Raw genomic sequence first — 22549 nt, forward strand, 5'->3', positions numbered from 1 at the left:
GCGTGGAATGACATTAGTAGACGAATAAGTTTGAATGGCGTTTATAAAAGTAGGAAAGATCACAATATGAAGATAAAGTTGGAATTCAAGAGGACAAACTGGGGCAAATATTCATTTATAGGAAGGGGAGTTAGGGATTGGAATAACTTACCAAGAGAGATGTTCAATAAATTTCCAATTTCTTTGAAATCATTTAGGAAAAGGCTAGGAAAACAACAAATAGGGAATCTGCCACCTGGGCGACTGCCCTAAATGCAGATCAGTATTGATTGATTGACTGAAGTTTTCGGCAGCGTGTATGCTTTTCAATTTTGAATAGTAGTCCATCCAGCCATACTCTATCATATGCCGCTGTCAGGTCGACAAAAGCGGCAGATCTCTTTAGCTTCTTCTGGAATCCTGACCCAATATATGATGTTAATGCTAATACTTGTTCACAGCAGTTTCATTTGGTTCTGAAACCCGCCTGGTATGTTGGTGTTATGTCATTTATTATTTCCTGGATTCGGTTGAGGATGAGGCGTTCCAACAATTTGTAGCAGACACTCAGTAGTGCAATAGGACAGTAGCTTGAGGGGTCAGCTGCTGGTTTTCCTGGTTTGAGGATTGCCATGGTGTGCACCATCTTGAACTCCGGGGGAATGATTCCAGTCTCTAATACGTCACTGAAGAAGTTTTTTGAGCCATATTTTTCTATGCTTCCCAAGATAAGTTATGAATTTAGGGAAAATACCATCTGAATCTGCGGCCTTCCTCATTTTTAGCATGTTGATGGCTTTCTCAATTTCCTCTTGGCTGAATGAATTAGCAAGAGTAGAGTCATTTTGGAGTAATTTTGGGTGCGACGTGTAGATAACCTCCTCGTGGTGTACCCTGGGCAACGGACTGCTTATGCAGGATGGTTGATAGTCTACACAAACAGGCAATCAAACTAGATCCTGGATCCCTCACGGTCAATCAAAGTTACATCAGAAGATGAAACCAAAGATAATACTATGATAGTTGGTGCATTCACGTCTGCTTCCCGTTTTAAACAGAGGCATAATTATGTCATTCCTACAATCCTTTGGAAAGTGATTTTCCACCATATCATGTTGAGTGATCTGTACAACCACTGGGTTGCTAGAATTTCCACTGCTTGCAGCATAACTCCGCTCTGTTCATCTACGCCTACTATCTTTCCCTTCCTCACACTCTTGAACGCCTACACGATATCTAGCCATGCGATTGCTGGTTCAGTGTCTTGACTTGGCTCTTCTCTGTCCGTTGTTACAGTTTCTGTAATATCTCAAAGCATGCCCCCAGTTCTAATACCATTTATGGTTTGCATTGAAACTATATCCCCATTCAGAAGTTCATTGAAGTAGGTCTTGAGTTCTTCCCTGATTTGTCAGTCATCTGGTGCCAAAGTTCCATCACGTCGTTCTATTGCCTTTATGGCCTCTTGGTCATTTCTCTTGTTCTTCATTACTCTGTACAGCAATTTCATGTTTCAGCTACTATTTCCAGGCTTAGTAGCTCAGTCGGTAGAGCACTGGCCTTCTGAGCTCAAGTTGGTGGGTTCGATCCTGACTCAGTCCGATGGTATTTGAAGGTGCTCAAATATGTTTACCTCTGTCCGTAAATTTACTGACAACAACTGAGGGACAAAATTCCAGCCCCTCAGTATCTCTGAAAACCGTGAAAGTAGTTAGTGAGACATAAAACAAATAATATTACTATTCATTACCGTTTTCCTCTACTGTCCTCTACGCGTCCGTCTGCAAACACGTACAATTTCTTCTCTTACTATGTTCTTAACAGCAAGCTTCTTGGCTCTGCACATTTTATGGAGTCTCAGAATTTCTTGGTCATTAAGTACTTGCCCCTGTTTTTTTTTTTTTTTTTTTTTTTGCCAAATATTTTCTTTATTTTGTTTCTGTCTTTCACAGCTGTTCATATTCTATCATTCCACCATGGTGTCTCCTTTTCTCGTTTGATTGAACTTTTAACTCTACATAGGCTTTCAGTTTTTCCCCCACACGTTTCACTCTTCCACTCTCCCTCTACATTACTAACTCACCCTGCCGCAGGCTTTGTTGGATTGTGATCTTGTATACTTCCTTTACTTGAACTGCTTCCAATTTCCACGTCTTGACCTTAAATGCTTTACTGATATTCTTCTAAGTTTTGTTGGTCATGTGTTTGAAGGTCACAACCAGCTTCGTCACTGTCCTCACTGTCCACACATTCACTTGTGGCGACCTTGATGTTGTTGATATATCTGCCTTCTTCATTGTTCGTGACGACATAGTCAATCAATGTCCTGTACCTACCATCCCAGTTATCCTGTGTTATTTTGTGGCTGTCCCTTTCTTTTTGAAGAATGTATTTTTAGTTCGTTTGTTTGTTAGTCCAACCCTTGTCCTGTTTCTCTACAGGGTCGGGTATGAGGTGAGATGAAGTTGTTGTGGCGGGTTTTTATGACCGGATGCCCTTCCTGACGTCAACCTCATCAGAGGAGTTAATGAGTTGAAATGAATGACTTGATATATGATAGGAAAGGAGAGGGTGAAACCCAGTGTTGCCACATAGCCTACTCCTGTCAAATAGCACCAAGGGGTCTACTCAAGGCCTAACGTCTCCATCCAACGGACAAATCACCATCAACAGAGTCATATGCCCTCACTCCATATGAGCCCTGAGGAGAGGACTGGAATTTAATCCAGGCTTTTGGCATGCAATCTAGTGATTGCCATCTCCCCTACCCTGCTGGCCAACATTCTGATGCTGAAAATTTTTCAACCAACGGAATCAAACCGGCTAACTATGGTGTCAGACCGTTTAGACTTCAACGCCTGAACGATCATTGCCACAGTTGTTCTCCTTCTGAGTTTTTGCTATGGAAGCCATATGGCCCAATGATATTCTCACTGCCATGTCTGTCTACTCTACTAGTGTTAACTGCTTCTTCCAGGTTTTTATAAAATTTCTTGTCTTCTCAACTGCAGTCCATCTGTGAGGTATGCAATTGTATGAATATGTATTTAGTCATCTCCAGGGTTTGATAAAATTTCTCGTCTTCTTCACTGCAGTCCATCTGTGAAGTATGCAATTGTATGAATATGTATTTAGTCATCCTTTTTTTGCAACTTGCTTTACATCGCATTAACAAAGATACTGTACGTTTTATGGCAACGATGGGGTAGGAAAGGCCTAGGAGTGGAAAGGAAGTGACCATGGCCTTAATTAAAGTATAGCACTCTAGCAATTTAGCTATGCCATGTAACACTAATTCATGAAGGGCTAAATCTGGTTAAGGTACGATGACCGATTTCACACAGGATGTTTTGTTATAAACAGTGTAAAATTTTAGATAAATACAATTTATGATTCAGAGAATTATCAATATCAAAATCATTTGTTTCTCACTATATTGGCCTACATTACCTTGGTATCACATTCTTTTGCTTCTTTCAGCAAAGCAAAAAGCAGACCAAAAGCTGGCTCTAAGAAAGGCAGGAACTGATCCGTGTTGAAGTCAAAATCATCAATAGCAAGTTTCAGTGTGTTGGAAGCAGTGAGTCGTACAGCCATATCTTCATCAGCTTGCAACAGAGGAAGTGTCACCGAATAGAGGGCAGGTCTCAATTCAGGTGACAGCTTTACACCTGTCCACTGTCCAATGAGCCAAGCCACACGTCGACGAATTACTCGATAGTTAGTATCTTTCACTTTGAGCTCTTGAGTCAACGTTGTTGAGAACCACTGGTCAAAATTTACCTGCAAGAAGAAAATGCTACACATAAAACATGAACATAGCAGATTTTCAGATATGAGAAAATATTAACATGTGTGAAGTTTGCTAATTACTTGTAAAATAACACATGGACTTAAGTACTCTAAAACCCTACCTTTACATACACAAACACATCAGCAACGTATCACGTTATAACATCTTTTTATGAAGATTATGGAACTTCAACTACCTACTGAGTATTCTGAATGAAATCATTACATTTGTCTTAAGATATGAATGAGACTGGAAATGTAACAGCAGAAAAGTATGATGTCATATTATTTATAAGACAATAAGAAGCTCATTATTATTATTATTTCTCTTTTTAACAAGTTGCTTTACGTCACGACAACACAGATGGGTCTTATGGCAATGCTGGGACAGAAAAGGTCTAGGAGTGGGAAGGAAGCGGCCGTGCCCTTAATTAAGGTACACCTCCAGCATTTGCCTGGTGTGAAAATGGGAAATCACGAAAAAAACCATCTTCAGGGCTGCCGACAGTGGGGTTCAAACCACTCTCTCCTGAATGCAAGCTGATAGCCACGCAACCCAAACCATGCAGCCACATGCTTGGTATAAATAATAATAATAATAATAATAATAATAATAATAATAATAATAATAATAATAATAATAATAATAATAATAATAATAATAATAATGTTATTTGTTTTATGACCCACTAACTATTTTTATGGTTTTCAGAGACACTGAGGTGCCGGAATTTAGTGCTGCAGGAGTTCTTTTACGTGCCAGTAAATCTACAGACAAGAGGCTCACGTATCTGAGCACCTTCAAATACCACCAGACTGAGCCAGGAAAAAACCTGCCAAGTTGTGGTCAAAAGGCCCAGCGCCTCAACCATCTGAACCACTCAGCCCGGTGGTATAATGACGATTTATGTATACATATTAGAAGATTGTGTAAACCTGCTAACAGGTTACATGACTTGATATCATGATCATAGCCATGGGACATCCAGTTTTATGTGGAATCTAAAACACAAGGACAAGATTCTTCAAAAAGTCCCCACATGCATTGGCCAGGAAGTCTGTAAGAAGTCTGTGTCTATACTTCTCGAGTATCATGCCCATCATTTGAACCTACAGTTCCACCTTCTAATGATTGGTACATGCATGCACTTAACTCTATTTGAATCAGAAATTAACTAAAAAGTGTAAAATATGACCTTAAGAATGAAATATCAACTGTAATTCACAATTTTAATAACATCTTATAAGTGATGGGACTGTGAAATTTCATACTGCACTTAATCACTGTTTTTGCTGCTGATGTTGTTGTTGTTGTAATCTTCTTTATCATCATCACCACTGGATTCATTTATTAATCTTCAGGCACTCCAACACAATTTGTCTCTAGGTAGATACAATCCAGGCAATGGAAGGAAAGTAAAGTTGTGGTGTGGACATATAAAGTAGGATCAAAAAATTCAGGGACTGTGTGTATCCAGTGCCAACGGCCGTAGCCGTGTCGAAACACCGGATCGTGTGAGATCTCCGAAGTTAAGCAACATTGGGTGTGGTCAGGAGTTGGATGGGTTGCCACACGCTGTTGATGGGGGGTAAGGGAATGGAGGAGCGGAAAGGAACTGGCCACCCTACCACACATAAACTCTGGCTCAGGAACACCTCTGCGGAGGTTCGGACCTGCCTTCGGGCAGAATAACCCTTACCTTGTGCATCCAGTAAACCAGAAGAATGGTATTGTCTGTATAGTTTCTTAGAATAGTACTAAAGCTTGACCAAAAACAGCACATCAGCCACCACACCTCCAACTTTCACCTAATCTAGTTTGCATAAACGACATCAGATGCAATAGGCTTTCAGCATTTGGTCAGCTGTGCCTGTGATTTCTACTGTGTGATCACTGAAAACTGTGCATTGATGTTTTAGTGATATAGATTAGTACTGTAGTTTTAGGAGAGGAGTAATTAGTATAATTGTAATGTACCTTATTTGTAATGAAATGGCGTATGGCTTTTAGTGCTGGGATGTGTCCGAGGACTTCAGCTCGCCAGGTGCAGGTCTTTTGATTTGACGCCTGTAGGCGACCTGCGCTTTGGGGCGAGGATGAAATGATGATGAAGACGACACATACACCCATTATCTGTGCCAGGGGAATAAATCAATTTTGGTTCAAATTCCAGACCCTCCCGGGAATCGAACCCAGGACCCCTGTGACCAAAGGCCAGCATGCTAACCATTTAGCCATGGAGTCGGACACCTTATTTTTTGTAATTATTGTTATTAGTAGTGTTATTAATGGAAAGGAACAAACAAGTGTCAAATTAAGTCGTATAAAGATAGGAACACAAAATAGGAGAAATACGATGCATTTGTAAGAAGAGGGAACAATAGAAAGAGAAAACAAGAACAAAATTATAAACACAAGGTAAGTAAATGTGTGCTACTTTGTGTTTGTGTTAATTTTTATGCTCCTATCTTTATACAACATATTAGTAGTCCGTCTTCCTATTGTATTTTGCCATGGCAGAACTGGGTATAGTAGAAGAAGAGTAAAGGATCCACAGAGACTTCACTTTGTAAGAAACCAAAAACCACAGATTGAGGAGCTGCATTCTGAGGTCAGTACTGCAAATTTTTGTGTACCTTTATTTTGAGAAGGAAAGAAAATGGTTGCCCTTTCATATCAGTTAGTAAAGTTTAGCTTTGAGTATCTTACTCTCTCCTAAGTTCATACATAGATCTGATGTCAGGTGAAACAGTTGGCTTGAGGAACGATGATATCACAATACCATCAAGCTTATTGACAGCAGTATGACTCACGTATTAAAACCTCCTTAAAAAAGAAAACACCACCATACAGTTGAAACCATGTCAGTATATTATTATTGGGTTTTAGCGCACAGAAATGAACGTAAATGTATGCAAGAGAGAAAGATTAAAATATTGTGCTTTTTAAAGGTAAGCACCACTGGTCACACTCTCTCCGTCCCAGTACAGCAGACAACTATAGGGCTCGCCGTACTTGACTTGAAATATCTTGTGGCAGGAAAAAGCTCTTGCTTTTTAGTTTCAAAATTTCAACCTACCAACACATTTTGTAAGCAGCACACGAGTATCCATCTCTCAAGTCCGAAGCTGCAGATAGCCATAGGAAATAGTGGCATATTATAGGTTATTGAACTTTTCAGCTTTATCTTGAAGCCCTTAACCTATTCAAGACACAATAAATGGTCACACTGTTAACTGTGGAATCAGATTTAATTTTCCCGTTGGTAGTTTGAGCGTACATGTTGCACAAAAACATGCATCAAATACTAACTAATAAAGATGATTCAATCAAATTTCGGATTCATGCCATTGAAAGTTATGGCTTACCTGTACTTCGTTCCTTGAATGACTGCTGGCTGTGGTAAAAATGTATCATTTGAAATAATTTCAAAAGGAGTGGATCGATGTACTCTAAAATCATAGCAAGAATCTAAATTTTTCATAAATATTTCTGAAACACCACAGTATCCATGAAATGGATGTATATCAGGATTATTGTCTTTATTTTCCAATTTCCAATCACTACGGTTCCTTTGTGTCACCCGTTGGGCGAGTTTCGAAGGACCTAGCACGGTACTTCCACTCTCACCTTCTTCAATGCTCTTCATACTCTAGTAACTTTGACTGTTGCTATCACAACTGTAACATTCCCCCCACCACATCCAGAAGAATATGCTAATTTATTTCAATTACCTTATCTACGCATCGCACCGGTGCTATCATCAGCCGCTAGCAGTCAATTGAATGCTCCACTTCTCTACTTAGCTCCTTGCTACGTCATCCTTGCATCATGGCAGGTTCGCGAAATGACTTTATTCTTCAACATATTCTAGTGCTTTTCCTTCAGTGTCACTATATAACCCAAGATACTCAACTTGCATCTCTGTCCAGTTCCGACTTCGATGTGGCGTGGAGGGCTCCTTCTTCATCATGTGTATCTACATGCTGTTATTTTATCCTGACCATCTGGACTTCTACATCATGACACTGGGTGAGCGAAGCCATAAAATAGCAAAAACTGTATTGGGACTTCGAATCTCAGAGCCCTTCAGGTTTCAAGCTTTGAGTTCGAAGGGCTGCCTTTGAGAATTAACGTGCCCGTACTCTATCTGCGAATGTTGAGCTTGTTCTTTGCAAGACTTGGGCACAAACTGTGGACCTTCCCGGTGACATGTGGCTAGGAACTTTCCGAGTAAATCTTTACGCTGATTTTGTAACGAGAACTGAAGTTATTAGCATTCATTCACTTTTAACTTGATTATTTCCTTTACAGGACAATTAACCTTCAATCAATCAATCAATCAATCAATCAATCAATCAATCAATCAATCAATCAATCAATCAATCAATCAATCAATCAATCAATCAATCAATCAATCAATCAATCAATCAATCAATCAATCAATCAATCCACTACTGATCTACATTTAGGGCAGTCGCCTAGGTGGCAGATTCCCTATCTGTTGTTTTCCTAGCCTTTTCTTAAATGATTTCAAAGAAATTTATTGAATATCTCCCTCGGTAAGTTATTTCAATCCCTAACTCCCCTTCTCATAAACGAATATTTGCCCAATTTATCCTCTTGAATTCCAACTTTATCTTCATATTGTGATCTTTCCTCCTTTTAAAGACACCACTCAAACTTATTCGTCTACTAATGTCATTCCACGCCATCTCTCCACTGACAGCTCAGAACGTACCACTTACCTTTCTGAAAGAACGGCTCTTGAGGGTCCACCTTTCCAATACATTTTTGTTTTTTATCAATTTACATAAATATTGCTACATCATCAATATGGCTTAACCGGGACGTTTCGCCTATATTTTAGGCATCTTCAGGTGCTGTTCCTATAAATATCTAACATCTAGGATATCTAGGATATGCAACCATAATTTATTAGAGAGAGCAATTCACGTCACCTGGATGTTTCTATAAGACACATAGCATGTATAAACATTTCAGACAGAGCAATTCATATTAGCCCAACTATTTTAAGCATTTTATCATAAACAAAGCATAGGATCCTAGCAATTTTGATCTTAGATGTTAGGAACTGCAGGTAAAGATGCCTAAAATATAGCCAAAAAAAGTCCCACTTAAGATATTAATGATGTAGGAATATTTATGTAAATTAATAATAAACCATAATGCATTGAAAAGGTGGACCTTCAAGATACATTCTTTCAGAAAGGTACATGTTGCTCAATATGGACCAAACGATGAGTTTGTAACTTGTAACATAACACTTAGTCGAGCAGCTCATCTCCTTTCTCTCAAGTCATCTCAGACCCAACTTTGCAACATTTTTGTAATGCTACTCTTTTGTCAGAAATCAACAAGAACAAATTGAACTGCTTTTCTCTGGATTTTTTTTCCATTTCTTGTATCAAGTAATCCTGGCGAGGGTCACATACACTGGAACCATACTCTAGTTGGGGTCTTACCAGAGACTTAAATGCCCTCTCCTTTACATCCTTATTACAAACACTAAACACCCTCATAACCATGTGCAGAGATCTGTACTCTTTATTTACAATCTCAATTTTGCGATTACCCCAATGAAGATCTTTCCTTATATTCACACCCAGGTACTTACAGTGATCCCCATAAGGAACTTTCCACCACATCAATGCAGTAATTGAAACTGAGAGGACTTTTCCTATTTGTAAAACTCACAACCTGACTTTTAACCCCATTTATTATCATACCATTGCCTGCTGTTCATCTCACAAGACTATCGAGGTCATTTTGCAGTTGCTCACAATCTTGTAACTTACTTATTTCTCTATACAAAATAACATCTGAAAGCGATCTATTGTTATTTCAGCTTCGTTGGAGTGGAACATCTTTCCTGCTAATATGTAGCCACCATGGCATCTTGAAGTATACATTCATATCTTGTTAACGGAGAAATTGAATATTTCCTCATGAATAGTGATTCTGGAGAGTTATATTTTGATAATGAGGATGGAGAATATATAGGGGGTAATATTGAAATACAAGAAAGTGCCAGACAAAGTAGTAATGATGAATTGCTTGCGGATTATCACCCCTTCTCAGATAAATTCACTTTTCCCCAAATGAAATGATTTTCATAATACCAGTTCTTGGATCAACAATTTTATATTATAATTCAGTAATAACATCACTGAGCAGAGTAGCTAGGGCTATGGAGCCAAGCTCTGCATTTGGCATGCGAATGGGTTCAAACTCCACCATCAGCTGTCCTGAGAATGTTTTTCTTTTTCTGGTTTCACTTTTGTACTCCCAAGCAAATGCTGGAATAGTTCCTATTCATAAGCCACAGCCAATTCCTTCCAATTCCTTACCCAGTTTCATTCTCCATAATTCATTTCATATTCATTATCTTCTAAACTATGGTTGGCACCAGGAAGGGCATCCAGTCGTAAGAATATGCTGTGAGATATAATCTCACTTCATCCCCGACCTCGTATTGGGCTGCGGAGCTAAGGGGACGATACGCATTCCATTAATAGTATCAGTAAAAATATATCTGTAAAAGTGCTTCTTCCTTTTAAAAAACATGGCCCAGAGGGTTTGCCTGGTTATCAAAACTCGGCAGTGAAAAGGTAAATGATTCCTGGAATGTCCTTCTTGGAACCTGTTTCTGTCTTTAAGTAGTACGCCCTTCCTGTGTCCAGGTCGGTCAATGTAAAAGATTCTCAGCCAGCTTCTCAGGGTTTCGAATTTTCATTATTGTTTAACGTGGGATCCAAAGAAGTTTCGATGCATCGATACATAGCCTATTTTCAACTTTCCTGATCCGACGCATCAACGGAGTGACATACCAACTCGTAAGATGCAGAAACTGATCTCTAATATGCCTTATTCTACTACTGAATCCATAAATAAGATTTCAAGTAATTCCTTTGCACTACAACTATTTATTGACATAATGAGGAAATAAAAGAAAAATTGGAAGAGAAAAATAATATTTACATAATGAATATCAAAATGATTTCATATGGTATGATCACGTTTTACTGTCCACTCTGCTCATCACTAGTTGAAATGGGCTAACTCTTTATCTTTGTACATTCCCTTGAAATGGAAGATTTTTAACTGCAACCTACTCTTTAGAATACAGATCATTTTAAGCTCATTCTTCTACACTTGATCCACATTAATAATTGAAAATAGGAGTATATTACATCATAGCTTACAAGGAATTGTAACATTCAATATCACGAGTTAAATCTCATAACTGAATTACTTTCTTCAATTGACTTAAATTTTTATTTATTTCTTTAGTTGTTCTGGGTTTTATCATGGATTCCGATATCTGCTTAAGCTTCAGAATACTCAATAAGTTTCTTGTATTAGGCAGCTAATATTCGCTGATACCATTAAGGTGAGGTAAGGGTGTATTCTGCCCGAAGGCAGGTCCGAACCTCTGCAGAGGTGTGCCTAAGCCGGAGTTTATGTACGGTAGGGTGGCCAGTTCCTTTCCGCTCCTCCATTCTCTTACCCCCACCAACAGCGCGTGGCAACCCATCCAAGTCTTGACCATGCCCAATGTTGCTAAACTTCGGAGATCTCACAGGATCTGGTGTTTCAACACAACTACAGCCGTTGGCTGATACCATTCATCTAGAAATATATCCAGTAGTTTTCAAGTTATAAGAACTCAGACGAACAAGCAAACTGACAAACAGACACCAAAGCTAAAAAATATGCAGATGGTCATTATTACACTGAAACGGATAACTGTAGGGAAATTTTGCCAAAATAGTCAATGTGCAGACACACGGACATTACGATTTTATTTATATAGATGAATGGCATCATCTATATGAATGGTTTAGCCACAAAATATCTCAAAACGAAGGTCTGCACCGTCATTAGAATTGCCTCGATATTTCGATATTCTTCGAGGATAGAAAGTGAATAATTTAAAGATCTTGGAAGTTTTTCGTCTGTTACAGACTAAAACGTATAATTGTACCAAATTTCAAGTCCTATCACAAAACGGATAGCACAACCTCCGTTCAAATGAAGTGATCTACAACTTTGTTCCTATGGCTTTTTGTTGTATCTCCATCCCTTATATGTTCGATTCGTCTCTATTTCTCAATTGTAAGTAAATTTTGCTCTTTTTACATGCATCTTATTTATTACTCTGTACAGAATAACATCATCTGCAAAAAGCCTTATCTCTGATTCCATTTCTTTACACATATCATCGATATATAAACAAGAAAACATAAAGGTCCAATAATACTGCCTTGAGGAATTCCCCTCTTAATTATTACAGGGATAGATAAAGCTTTGCCTACTCTAATTTTCAGAGTTCTATTTTCTAGAAACTTAGCCACCCATTCAGTCACTCTTTTGTCGAGTCCAATGCACTCATTTTTGCCAGTAGTCTCCCATGATCTACCCTATCAAATGCCTTAGATAGGTCAATCGCGATACAGTTCATTTGACCTCCTGAATCCAGGATATCTATCATATATCACTCAGATGAGGAGGTATCTAATGAAGAAAGTGCCGTAATGGTCAGTGATGAAGCAATATCACCAATGGTAGATGTCCATGAAAGCAGCAGTTCATCTCATCAGTCAGCATCCCCAAGAAAAACAAAAATGAAGTTTCCAGAAGGATATCTAGCTGATATGGACATTTTTATCCTCTCCATCCACGTTATCCTGGATTAGCAGTTGAAATGACACCTCACCTGAAACTTACAAGAGTTTTGGTGCAGGAAAGAAAAAAAGAGTAGGACTATGTTACAAAACCTGGAAAACAATGGTGGTCTTCAGACCCAAACCACCTCCAGGATATGATAAACTGAAGTGCAAGACCATTCTATAGCAAAGAGACAGGAAAATGCCATAACAGAAGATCATATATTGTGATTCTAGACAATAAAATTTAAGAAGAGAATTGACCCTAACAATTTCCTGCAGTTCACACTTCCAAATCATGGGTAAAAAAGTTTTAACAAAACACAGAAAGAGTGTTTGAAAGTAACCCATGAAGTTAGCAAGTGAATGGCTGAAGGGGTTGCCAATATTGAACAAACAAATTCATGAATTTGTGAGAGAAATCAGGTACCGTATCTCATTGTGAAAAAATGTGTCATCAGATCAATTAATTAATGTCAACCAATCAAGATTTGATAAAGAATTGTGACCTGGACAAACCCTTGCATTGAAGAGAAGCAAGTATATCTTTGGTTCAGTTACATCCATAGCAGCAATCACACACACTCATATGCTAATGCCTGGGATCATGATGATTAATGCATGGAGCAGCTTACCTGCTCAACTTTGGTTCCCCAACTCATCACCACCTGACTTAGCGCAGCTTTAACTAACCTGGAAAATATTGTGTGAACTGCTTGTGTCATATCACTCTATTCCAGAACTATTGATATAATTCAATTCTCACTTCTTACTGGCTCGCTGTCTACATATCTGTAACCACATTGCTCATAAATTGGCACTGAACATTGGAATCTTTGTTTTGTGTTATCTGAGCAAGGGAGAAGATGGGCTCTGCATCAATTTGCATCAATTTCCTGTCCAACCAGAAAATGCTTTCTGTGGACTTATCAACCTGCTATATTTAGGTAAGAGACAGAAGGGACAGAAAAGAAACTAAAAATGTTTGGAAGTGCCAATTCATCCATTAAGACTATCTCTAACTTAGCAAATTAAGGTGGGTAGCTATCCTTAATATGTTGTATACTAAGTGCACAGGACCTGGCAATGATAAATGCTGGAAATTGTTTCTATATCAATATTTTTCCAGCTGTTCATGTTCAAATGCTAAATTAAGGTGGAATTCTGTGGCTTTAAGCGTATATGCTTGTTTAAATGAAAGAGTTCAATTCTCTGGGTAGCTTGTTTCACAATTTGTATATGCATGTCCCCTCCTAGCTGCTAGAACTGACTTGTTTGGCACAAGGTTATCGGCCTAAGCTTCCCTTGGCTGTCAGCTGTTGTGATCGAATCATGATTATGGGTACCGTTGCACTAAACTTTCCTGCTCTTGATGTTAATCTAATAATTATATTTAATGCAAGGGTTAAAGTTGTTCGAGACAATTATTCAGCACATAATCGATGTAAATATTATATTTTTATATTTCACAATTAAATTTATTGGGTAGTTGTCTCTTTAGGCATATCTTGCCTTTATTGTATATTTGTAAATTAACTGAGGAATTCTAAAATAACTGTCTCTCTGAACTACTTTGCTCTTATTGTGTATAGGTTTAAGAATAATTCTTGATTTATTAGTTTCATTTTCCATATTGATAGTTCTTGTATATTGTAGATAAGAAAGGTTCCACTTCATCAATAAGATCCTTTGGGGAGTGTTCCGGTATTTGTATGCGTTTCGTTTTGCCTGGTTGGCTGTTGTATCCCCAAAGGATCTCATATAAATAAAACTTGTATTGATGAAGTGTAACCTTTCTTATCTATATATATAAAATAACTTGTTGACTGACTGATTCATCATCGCCGAGCCAAAACTACTGGACATAAAGAAATGAAATTTTGAGGATATATTCATATTAAGATGTAGGTGCTCACTAAGAGAGGATTTTTGGATATTCCGTCACTAAGGGGGTGAAAAGGGGGATGAAATTTTAAAATGAGTGTATCCATATCTCAAAACTTTAAAAGTTTACAGATGTAAAAATTGGTATTTAGAACCTTCTTTAAAAATAAGGACACACGTATTTTTTTGTTTTCAGAAAATCCCAATAGGAGGGGTGAAAAAGGGTGAAAACGGGGGTTGAATGCCTTTCATCAGGATACCGGTACTTATATCTCAGAAACTGAAGATATACAGACCTGGAAATCGGTACATTTGATCACTTTTAAAAATAAAGAAACATGTATTTTTTTTTCTTTTTTCGGAAAATCCAATTAATGGGAGGGTGAAAAGGGGGTGAATTTTTAAAATGAGTGCATCTATATCTCAAAACTTTTAAAGTTTACAGATGTAAAAATTGGTATTTAGAATCTTCATTAAAAATAAAGAAACACGTATTTTTTGTTTTCAGAAAATCCCATTAGGAGGGGTGAAAAGGGGTGAAAAGGGGTGAAAAGGAGGTTGAATGCCTTTAATGAGGATACTTATATCTCAGAAAATGAAGATATTACAGACCTGAAAATTGGTGTTTGGGATCTACTTTAAAAATAAAGAAACACGTATTTTTTGTTTTTGGAAAATCCAATTAATGGGGGGTGAAAAGGGGGTGAATTTTTAAAATGAGTGTATCCATATCTCAAAACTTTTAAAGTTTATAGAAGTAAAAATTGTTATTTAGAATCTCCTTTAAAAATAAAGAAACACATACTTTTTGTTTTCCGAAAATGCTAATAGGAAGGGTGGAAAAGGGTGAAAAATGGGATGAATGCCTTTAATGAGGCTACTTATATTTCAGAACCTGAAGACATTACAGACCTGAAAATTGGTATTTGGGATCTAATTTAAAAATAAAGGAACACATATTTTTTTTATTTTTGGATAATCCAATTAATGGCGGGGGGTGAAAAGAGGGTTAATTTTTAAAATGAGTGTATCTATATCTCAAAACTTTATATCAAAAGTTTATAGATAAAAAAATTTGTATTTAGAATCTCCTTTAAAATAAAGAAACACGTATTTTTTGTTTTCAGAAAATTCCAATAGGAAGGGTGGAAAAGGGTGAAAAATGGGTTGAATGCCTTTAATGGGGCTACTTATATTTCAGAACCTGAAGATATTACAGACCTGAAAATTGGTATCTGGGATCTACTTCAAAAATAAAGAAATAAGTATTTTTTCGTTTATGGAAAATCCAATTAATGAAGTTTAAACAGGAGTGACAAAGTGGGGTGAATTTTTTGAAAGACTATATCTACAGAATATCTAAGAAACGTAAAATATTACAGACATAAAAAGTGGGTATTTGTAATCTCCTGTAAATATAAAGGAACATAGGTGATTTGTTTTTAGAAACTCCACTTAAGGGGAACTAAAAAGGGGTGAAATTTCAACATGACAATTTCTACAGTATATCTCAAAAAAACTTAACAAGTTACAGAAGTGAAAAAATGGTATTTTTATCTCTATTAAAAATAAAGAAACATGTATTTTTAAATTTCGGAAATACCACTTGGGTGGAGTGGGGTGGGGGGCGGTAAAAGTGACTGAAAATGGTGTTGAATTCTTTTAATTAGGCTACTGATATCTCAAAAATGAAGTTGTTACAGACGTGAAATTTGAAATTTGGAATCTGCTTTAAAAGTAAAGAAAGACGTATTCTCGGAAAATCCATGAGAGGGAGGGGGGGGGGGTGAAAGAACTAAAAAATTGACTTTATTGTATGTGAATACATACATCTAATAAAAACTAAAGTTGTTACAGACGTGAAAATTGGTATTTGGATCTCCTTTAAAAGCAAAGAAAAACGCGTTTTGGGGGGGAAACCATTTTGGTTGGCGGGAGTGAAAAGGAGTTGAATTCCTTTCATGAGGACACATAAATCAAAAACCGAAGAAGTTAGAGTCGTGATCATTGGTATTTAGAAGATCCTTTACTATTAAAGAAACACACATTTTTTTTGCCAGAAAATTCACTTAGGCGTGGGGGGGGGGGGGGGGAGGAGTGTGAAAGGAAGTGAAAAAAGTTATTATTTTTATACGGACACTTATACAAAACGGAAGATAACAGACGTGAATATTGGTCTTTGGAGTCTCCTTTAAACATAAAGAAACACGCCTTCTTTTAATTTTTTGGGTGGTGGGGGGTAAATAAACTTAACGGCGGTGGGGTGTAAAAGGAGGTGAGACCAATTGCTTTTACTGTTCATAATGTACTTATAAGGAGCCTCCGTTGCTCAGGCGGCAGCGCGCCGGCCTCTCACAGCTGGGTTCCGTGTTTCAAATCCCGGTCACTCCATGTGACATTCGTGCTGGACAAAATGGAGGCGGGACAAGTTTCTCTCCGGATACTCCGGCTTTCCATGTCATCATTCATTCCAGCAACACTGTCCAGTATTTCATTTCATTTGTCATTCATCGATCATTGCCCCAGAGGGGTGCTTCAGCAGCCGGCACAATTCCTATTGTCGCCGCTAGATGGGGCTTTATTCATTCCATCCTTGACCCTGTCGAATAACAGGAAACAGGCTGTAGACTTTCGATGTACTTATTCTGATCATAAACCGATCATTTTTAATCTTCCTTGGTTTCGTTTTCAACAGCCATCTTTTCCTTCGGAGAACGTTCTTAGATTACAGTAGATTCTCCTGGCGTATAATTAATAATTTAAACACATTTGAAATAAAAGATAGGAATGAGACTGACCGTCAAATTGTTCACCTCTGTAATAAGGTCAATAATGCATGGAGGTATGTCATTAGTATCGCCAGAAATCCCGCACACTTGCCTACGCGCGACAATGGTGCTGGACACATTATAAAAAATGACAATGGCAGCAGATGTAATTTACCACCAAGTAGCGGTCTTGCACCTTGCTGTGGGGTCCAGAACATATAATAATAATAATAATAATAATAATAATAATAATAATAATAATAATAATAATAATAATAATAATAATAATAATAATAATAATAATAATAATAATAACATACATACATTATCATTATAGACTGTTATGCCTTTCAGCGTTCAGTCTGCAAGCCTCTGAGAATTTACTAAACGTCGCCACAATCCTCGGTTTGCAACTTGTGTTGTGGCCTCATTTAGTTCTATACCTCTTAACTTTAAATCGTTAGAAACCGAGTCTAACCATCGTCGTCTTGGTCTCCCTCTACTTCTCTTACCCTCCATAACAGAGTCCACTATTCTCCTAGGTAACATATCCTCCTCCATTCGTCTCACATGACCCCACCACCGAAGCCGGTTTATGCGTACAGCTTCATCCATCGAGTTCATTCCTAAATTAGCCTTTATCTCCTCATTTCGAGTACTCTCCTGTCATTGTTCCCACCTGTTTGTACCAGCAATCATTCTTGCTACTTTCATGTCTCTTACTTCTAACTTATAAGATATCCTGAGTCCACCCAGCTTTCGCTCCCGTAAAGCAAAGTTGGTCTGAAAACAGACCGATGTAAAGATAGTTTCGTCTGGGAGCTGACTTCCTTCTTACAGAATACTGCTGATCGCAACTGCGAGCTCACTGCATTAGCTTTACTACACCTTGATTCAATCTTACTTACTGTATTACCATCCTGGGAGAACACACAACCTAAGTACTTGAAATTATCAACCTGTTCTAGCTTTGTATCACCAATCTGACATTCAATTCTGTTGAATTTCTTACCTACTGACATCAATTTAGTCTTCGAGAGGCTAATTTTCATACCATACTCATTGCACCAATTTTCAAGTTCCAAGATATTAGACTGCAGGCTTTCGGCACAGTCTGCCATTAAGACCAAGTCGTCAGCATAGGCCAAACTGCTTACTACATTTCCACCTAACTGAATCCCTCCCTGCCATTTTATACCTTTCAGCAGATGATCCATGTAAACTATGAACAGTAAAGGTGAAAGATTACAGCCTTGTCTAACTCCTGTAAGTACCCTGAACCAAGAACTCATTCTACCATCAATTCTCACTGAAGCCCAATTGTCAACATAAATGCCTTTGATTGATTTTAATAATCTACCTTTAATTCCATAGTCCCCCAGTATGGCGAACATCTTTTCCCTCGGTACCCTGTCATATGCTTTCTCTACATCTACGAAACATAAACACAACTGCCTATTCCTCTCGTAGCATTTTTCATTTACCTGGCGCATACTGAAAATCTGATCCTGACAGCCTGTCTGTGGTCTGAAACCACACTGGTTTTCATCCAACTTCCTCTCAACGACTGATCGCACCCTCCCTACCTCGATAGTTGTTGCAATCCTTCCTGTTTCCTTGCTTGTAGATAGGTGCAATTACTGCTTTTGTCCAATCTCAAGGTACTTTACCAACACTCCATGCTAATTTTACTAGTCTATGAAGCCATTTCATCCCTGCCTTCCCACTATACTTCACCATTTCAGGTCTAATTTCATATATTCCTGCTGCCTTATGACAATGGAGTTTATTTACTATCCTTTCCACTTCCTCAAGCATAATTTCACCAACATCATTTTTCTCCTCCCCATGAGCTTGGCTGTTTGCAACACCACCATGATGATTTCCTTTTACATTGAGAAGATGTTCAAAATATTCCCTCCACCTCTCCAGTGATTCCCTGGGGTCTATTATGAGTTCACCTGAATTACTCAAAACACTGTTCATTTCCTTTTTCCCACCCTTCCTAAGATTTTTTATTACTGTCCAGAAAGGTTTCCCTGCTGCTTGACCTAGCCTTTCCAGGTTATTACCAAAATCTTCCCATGACTTCTTTTTGGATTCAACAACTATTTGTTTCGCTCTGTTCCTTTCATCTACGTACCAATCCCTGTCTGACTCGGCCCGTGTTTGGAGCCATTTCTGATGAGCCTTCTTTTTACGTTTACAGGCTGCTCTCACTTCATCATTCTACCAAGATGTTCGCCTTTTCCCATCTTTACACACAGCTGTTCCTAGGCATTCCCTTGCTGTTTCTACTACAGCATCCCTGTATGCCACCCATTCACTTTCTATATCCTGAACCTGCTTACTGTCTACTGTTCGAAACTTCTCACTAATCATATCCATGTACTTCTGTCTAATTTCCTCGTCCTGGAGATTTTCTACCCTTATTCGCTTGCAGACAGATTTCACGTTCTTTACCCTAGGCCTAGAGATACTTAGTTCACTACAGATCAGATAGTGGTCTGTATCAACGAAAAATCCCCGAAAAACTCTTACATTCCTAACAGATTTCCTGAATTCAAAGTCTGTTAAGATATAGTCTATTATGGATCTGGTACCCCTAGCCTCCCATGTGTAGCGGTGAATAGCCTTATGCTTGAAGAATGTATTCGTAAAAGCTAAACCCATACTAGCACAGAAGTCCAGCAAATGCTTCCCATTCCCATTAGCTTCCATATCTTCCCCACATTTACCAATCACCCTTTCGTATCCTTCAGTTCTATTCCGAACTCTCGCATTGAAATCGCCCATTAGCACTATTCTATTCTTGCTGTTGGCCCTGACCACGATGTCACTCAATGCTTCATAAAACTTGTCAACTTCATCCTCATCTGCACCCTCACATGGTGAATACACAGACACAATTCTTGTCTTAATTCCTCCCACTGACAAATCTACCCACATCATTCGCTCATTTACGTGCCTAACAGAAACTATGTTGCGTGCAATGGTATTCCCGATAAAGAGCCCTACCCCAGACTCTGCCCTTCCCTTTCTAACACCCGTCAAGTACACCTTATAATCTCCTATCTCTTCCTCATTATCTCCCCTTACCCGAATATCACTTACTCCTAGCACATCCAGATGCATCCTCTTTGCTGACTCAGCCTTCTTTCTTCCATAAGCCCCATTAATATTGATAGCTCCCCATCGAATTCCATTTCGTTCGCCAAGTTGTTTCCAAGGAGTCCCTCGCCTGTCAAATGGGAGTGGGACTCCATTACTCCCATAGGTCCGAGGCTTGCTTAAAGTGTTCTGAACTCGGTAAATTCATGAAGCAGGATGCTGCCCTACTTGCACATAGTCCAAGTGAGGATCTCTCCTCTAATGGGTTATGGACCACCGGTGAATTGTGTAGTCCTAGCCGCCTGAGCACAAGGAGGGCCACGATTCAGAATATGTCCGAGATGCCCACTCCCATTCCATAGCAACTGGTATCCCAACTCTCAGGACCACTTACTAGGCCACTCAGCCGTTGCCCATGGTCTAGGACCTGACTACAGTAACCTACAAACATGAATAATAATAATAATAATAATAATAATAATAATAATAATAATAATAATAATAATAATAATAATAATAATAATAATAATAATAATAATAATAATAATAATAATAATAATAATAATAATGTTCCGGACCGTCGTGAAATGTGCGGACCGCGCTGGAAACGGGTCCTGGACGGGTAATGACTAAGAATGCAGTCCGGCCGCAGGTTCAGTACCGCAAGGCACCCAAGATGACACCACGCTGGATCTCCTGAAGGATTTGATCCATATTAAAAATGATTATAGGAAAAGATGGCAAAGATTTAGGGACCCAACTGACTGGGTGGAATTCCTGGACCTAGCCCGGGAAGTACGAAATCGATTGCTGGAAAAAAGATTAAAAAATGGGAGGAACATTGGCGTAATCTGTCAGAAAACCAGACAGATCACGAATTTTGGTGGAATCTCGCAGAAAATGAGTCAGATTGCGAATTTCGGCAGTTTATACATCTAAAACAATAAGCATTCAATTATAAATTTCAGTATAATACCGTAGCGAAGCACGGGTATCTTGCTAGTCTATAATATACGAGAACTATCAATACGGAAAATGAAACTATTAAATCAAGATACAACACTTTACAATGGCGAAAAATGAAAGTATCCTCCTATTCAATACATCATATATTCCGTCATTAGACGGAGTAAACATGTCTGAACTTGTTTACTCCGTCTAATGACGGAATATATGATGTATTGAATAGGAGGATACTTTCATTTTTCGCCATTGTAAAGTGAAAACCGTCAATACGGAATGATTCTAATATCTTGTAATAAAAGATACAACAGCCAACCAGGCAAAACGAAACGCATACAAATACCGGAACACTCCCCAAAGGATCTTATATAAATAAAGCTTGTATTGATGAAGTGGAACCATTCTATCTATAATATATTAAGAATAATTCATCGAGCATAAATTTGACGTGATCCTCGTGCCAATTCATACGGACTGTTCTGAAACATCTGAAATATCTGCCGTCATGGCCATGTTCACATCAATGTAAAAAAAAAATCCTTCCCTTTGGAGATTGGTTTAAATTAATTCAGATTCACTCCGACATATTTAAACTTTGGGCATAAATTTGTAAAACTCTTTGAATTTCATGAAGGATGTAGTTCCAGGTTGGCTGTGTTGGCTCCTATACTTTTAAAGAGCACATCTACTTTCTGTCATTATCTTTTTAATGAAATGTACCTACATATATCTTGGCAAGAATCTGTTTAGATCTAACCCTGATAAAGCTTATCATAAAACTATGCATCACCTTTCTCTACAAACCTTTAAAGACTTTGGAATTAAGAATTATAGGACATTGATGCTTTCACAGCCCATAATTGTACACACATGATATAGGCTTTTTGAGCTTATGCCATGTCAACAAAATGTGAAATTCTTGCTCCTTGTCTTCAGAAGAGAATCTTGACTGTTCACGAGGAAGACTTCTCCCATAAAGAAGGTTTGAATTTAGCCGTTGGTAATAGGAAGTGATATGTTTATTAGTCGCCAGATAGCTCGTCGTATGCTGGCACAGCACTAGCATTCCAAGTGGCAGCTGACGATACCATCAGAGTTGGTCTGGGAGGGAGGAGCATAACAGGCGTACATACGTTATGAAAGTATGACACTGACACAAGCCTAGAATGAAACATCTGGTGGTGAGAAGCGTATGAATTTGGAATACACTGAAATGAAATAACAACAGTGAAAGGACAGGGAAGAGAACTACCTAAGTAAATCTTTAATGGCTGGTAACCACGTTTTACTTAATTGACCACCATTGCCCAGTCAAAATTGTTAAGATTTAAACATATTTCCATAGCTTCCTGTATAATCTT

General features: G+C 38.2%; 1 protein-coding gene across 4 annotated transcripts in view; it reads right to left on the bottom strand.

The window, feature by feature from the left end:
• The window catches only part of LOC136858420 (importin-11), a 403457-nt gene that overhangs the window by 180617 nt on the left and 200291 nt on the right, over nt 1–22549 (bottom strand). For all 4 annotated transcript variants that reach the window (XM_067137950.2, XM_067137948.2, XM_067137949.2 and 1 more), the window contains exon 11: nt 3430–3762. In XM_067137950.2, coding sequence (XP_066994051.1) covers nt 3430–3762 — 333 coding nt within the window. The remainder of the gene's footprint in view (nt 1–3429; nt 3763–22549) is intronic.

This window comes from Anabrus simplex, chromosome 1 (genome assembly GCF_040414725.1).
Source record: "Anabrus simplex isolate iqAnaSimp1 chromosome 1, ASM4041472v1, whole genome shotgun sequence".
NCBI classification, from domain to species: domain Eukaryota; kingdom Metazoa; phylum Arthropoda; class Insecta; order Orthoptera; family Tettigoniidae; genus Anabrus; species Anabrus simplex.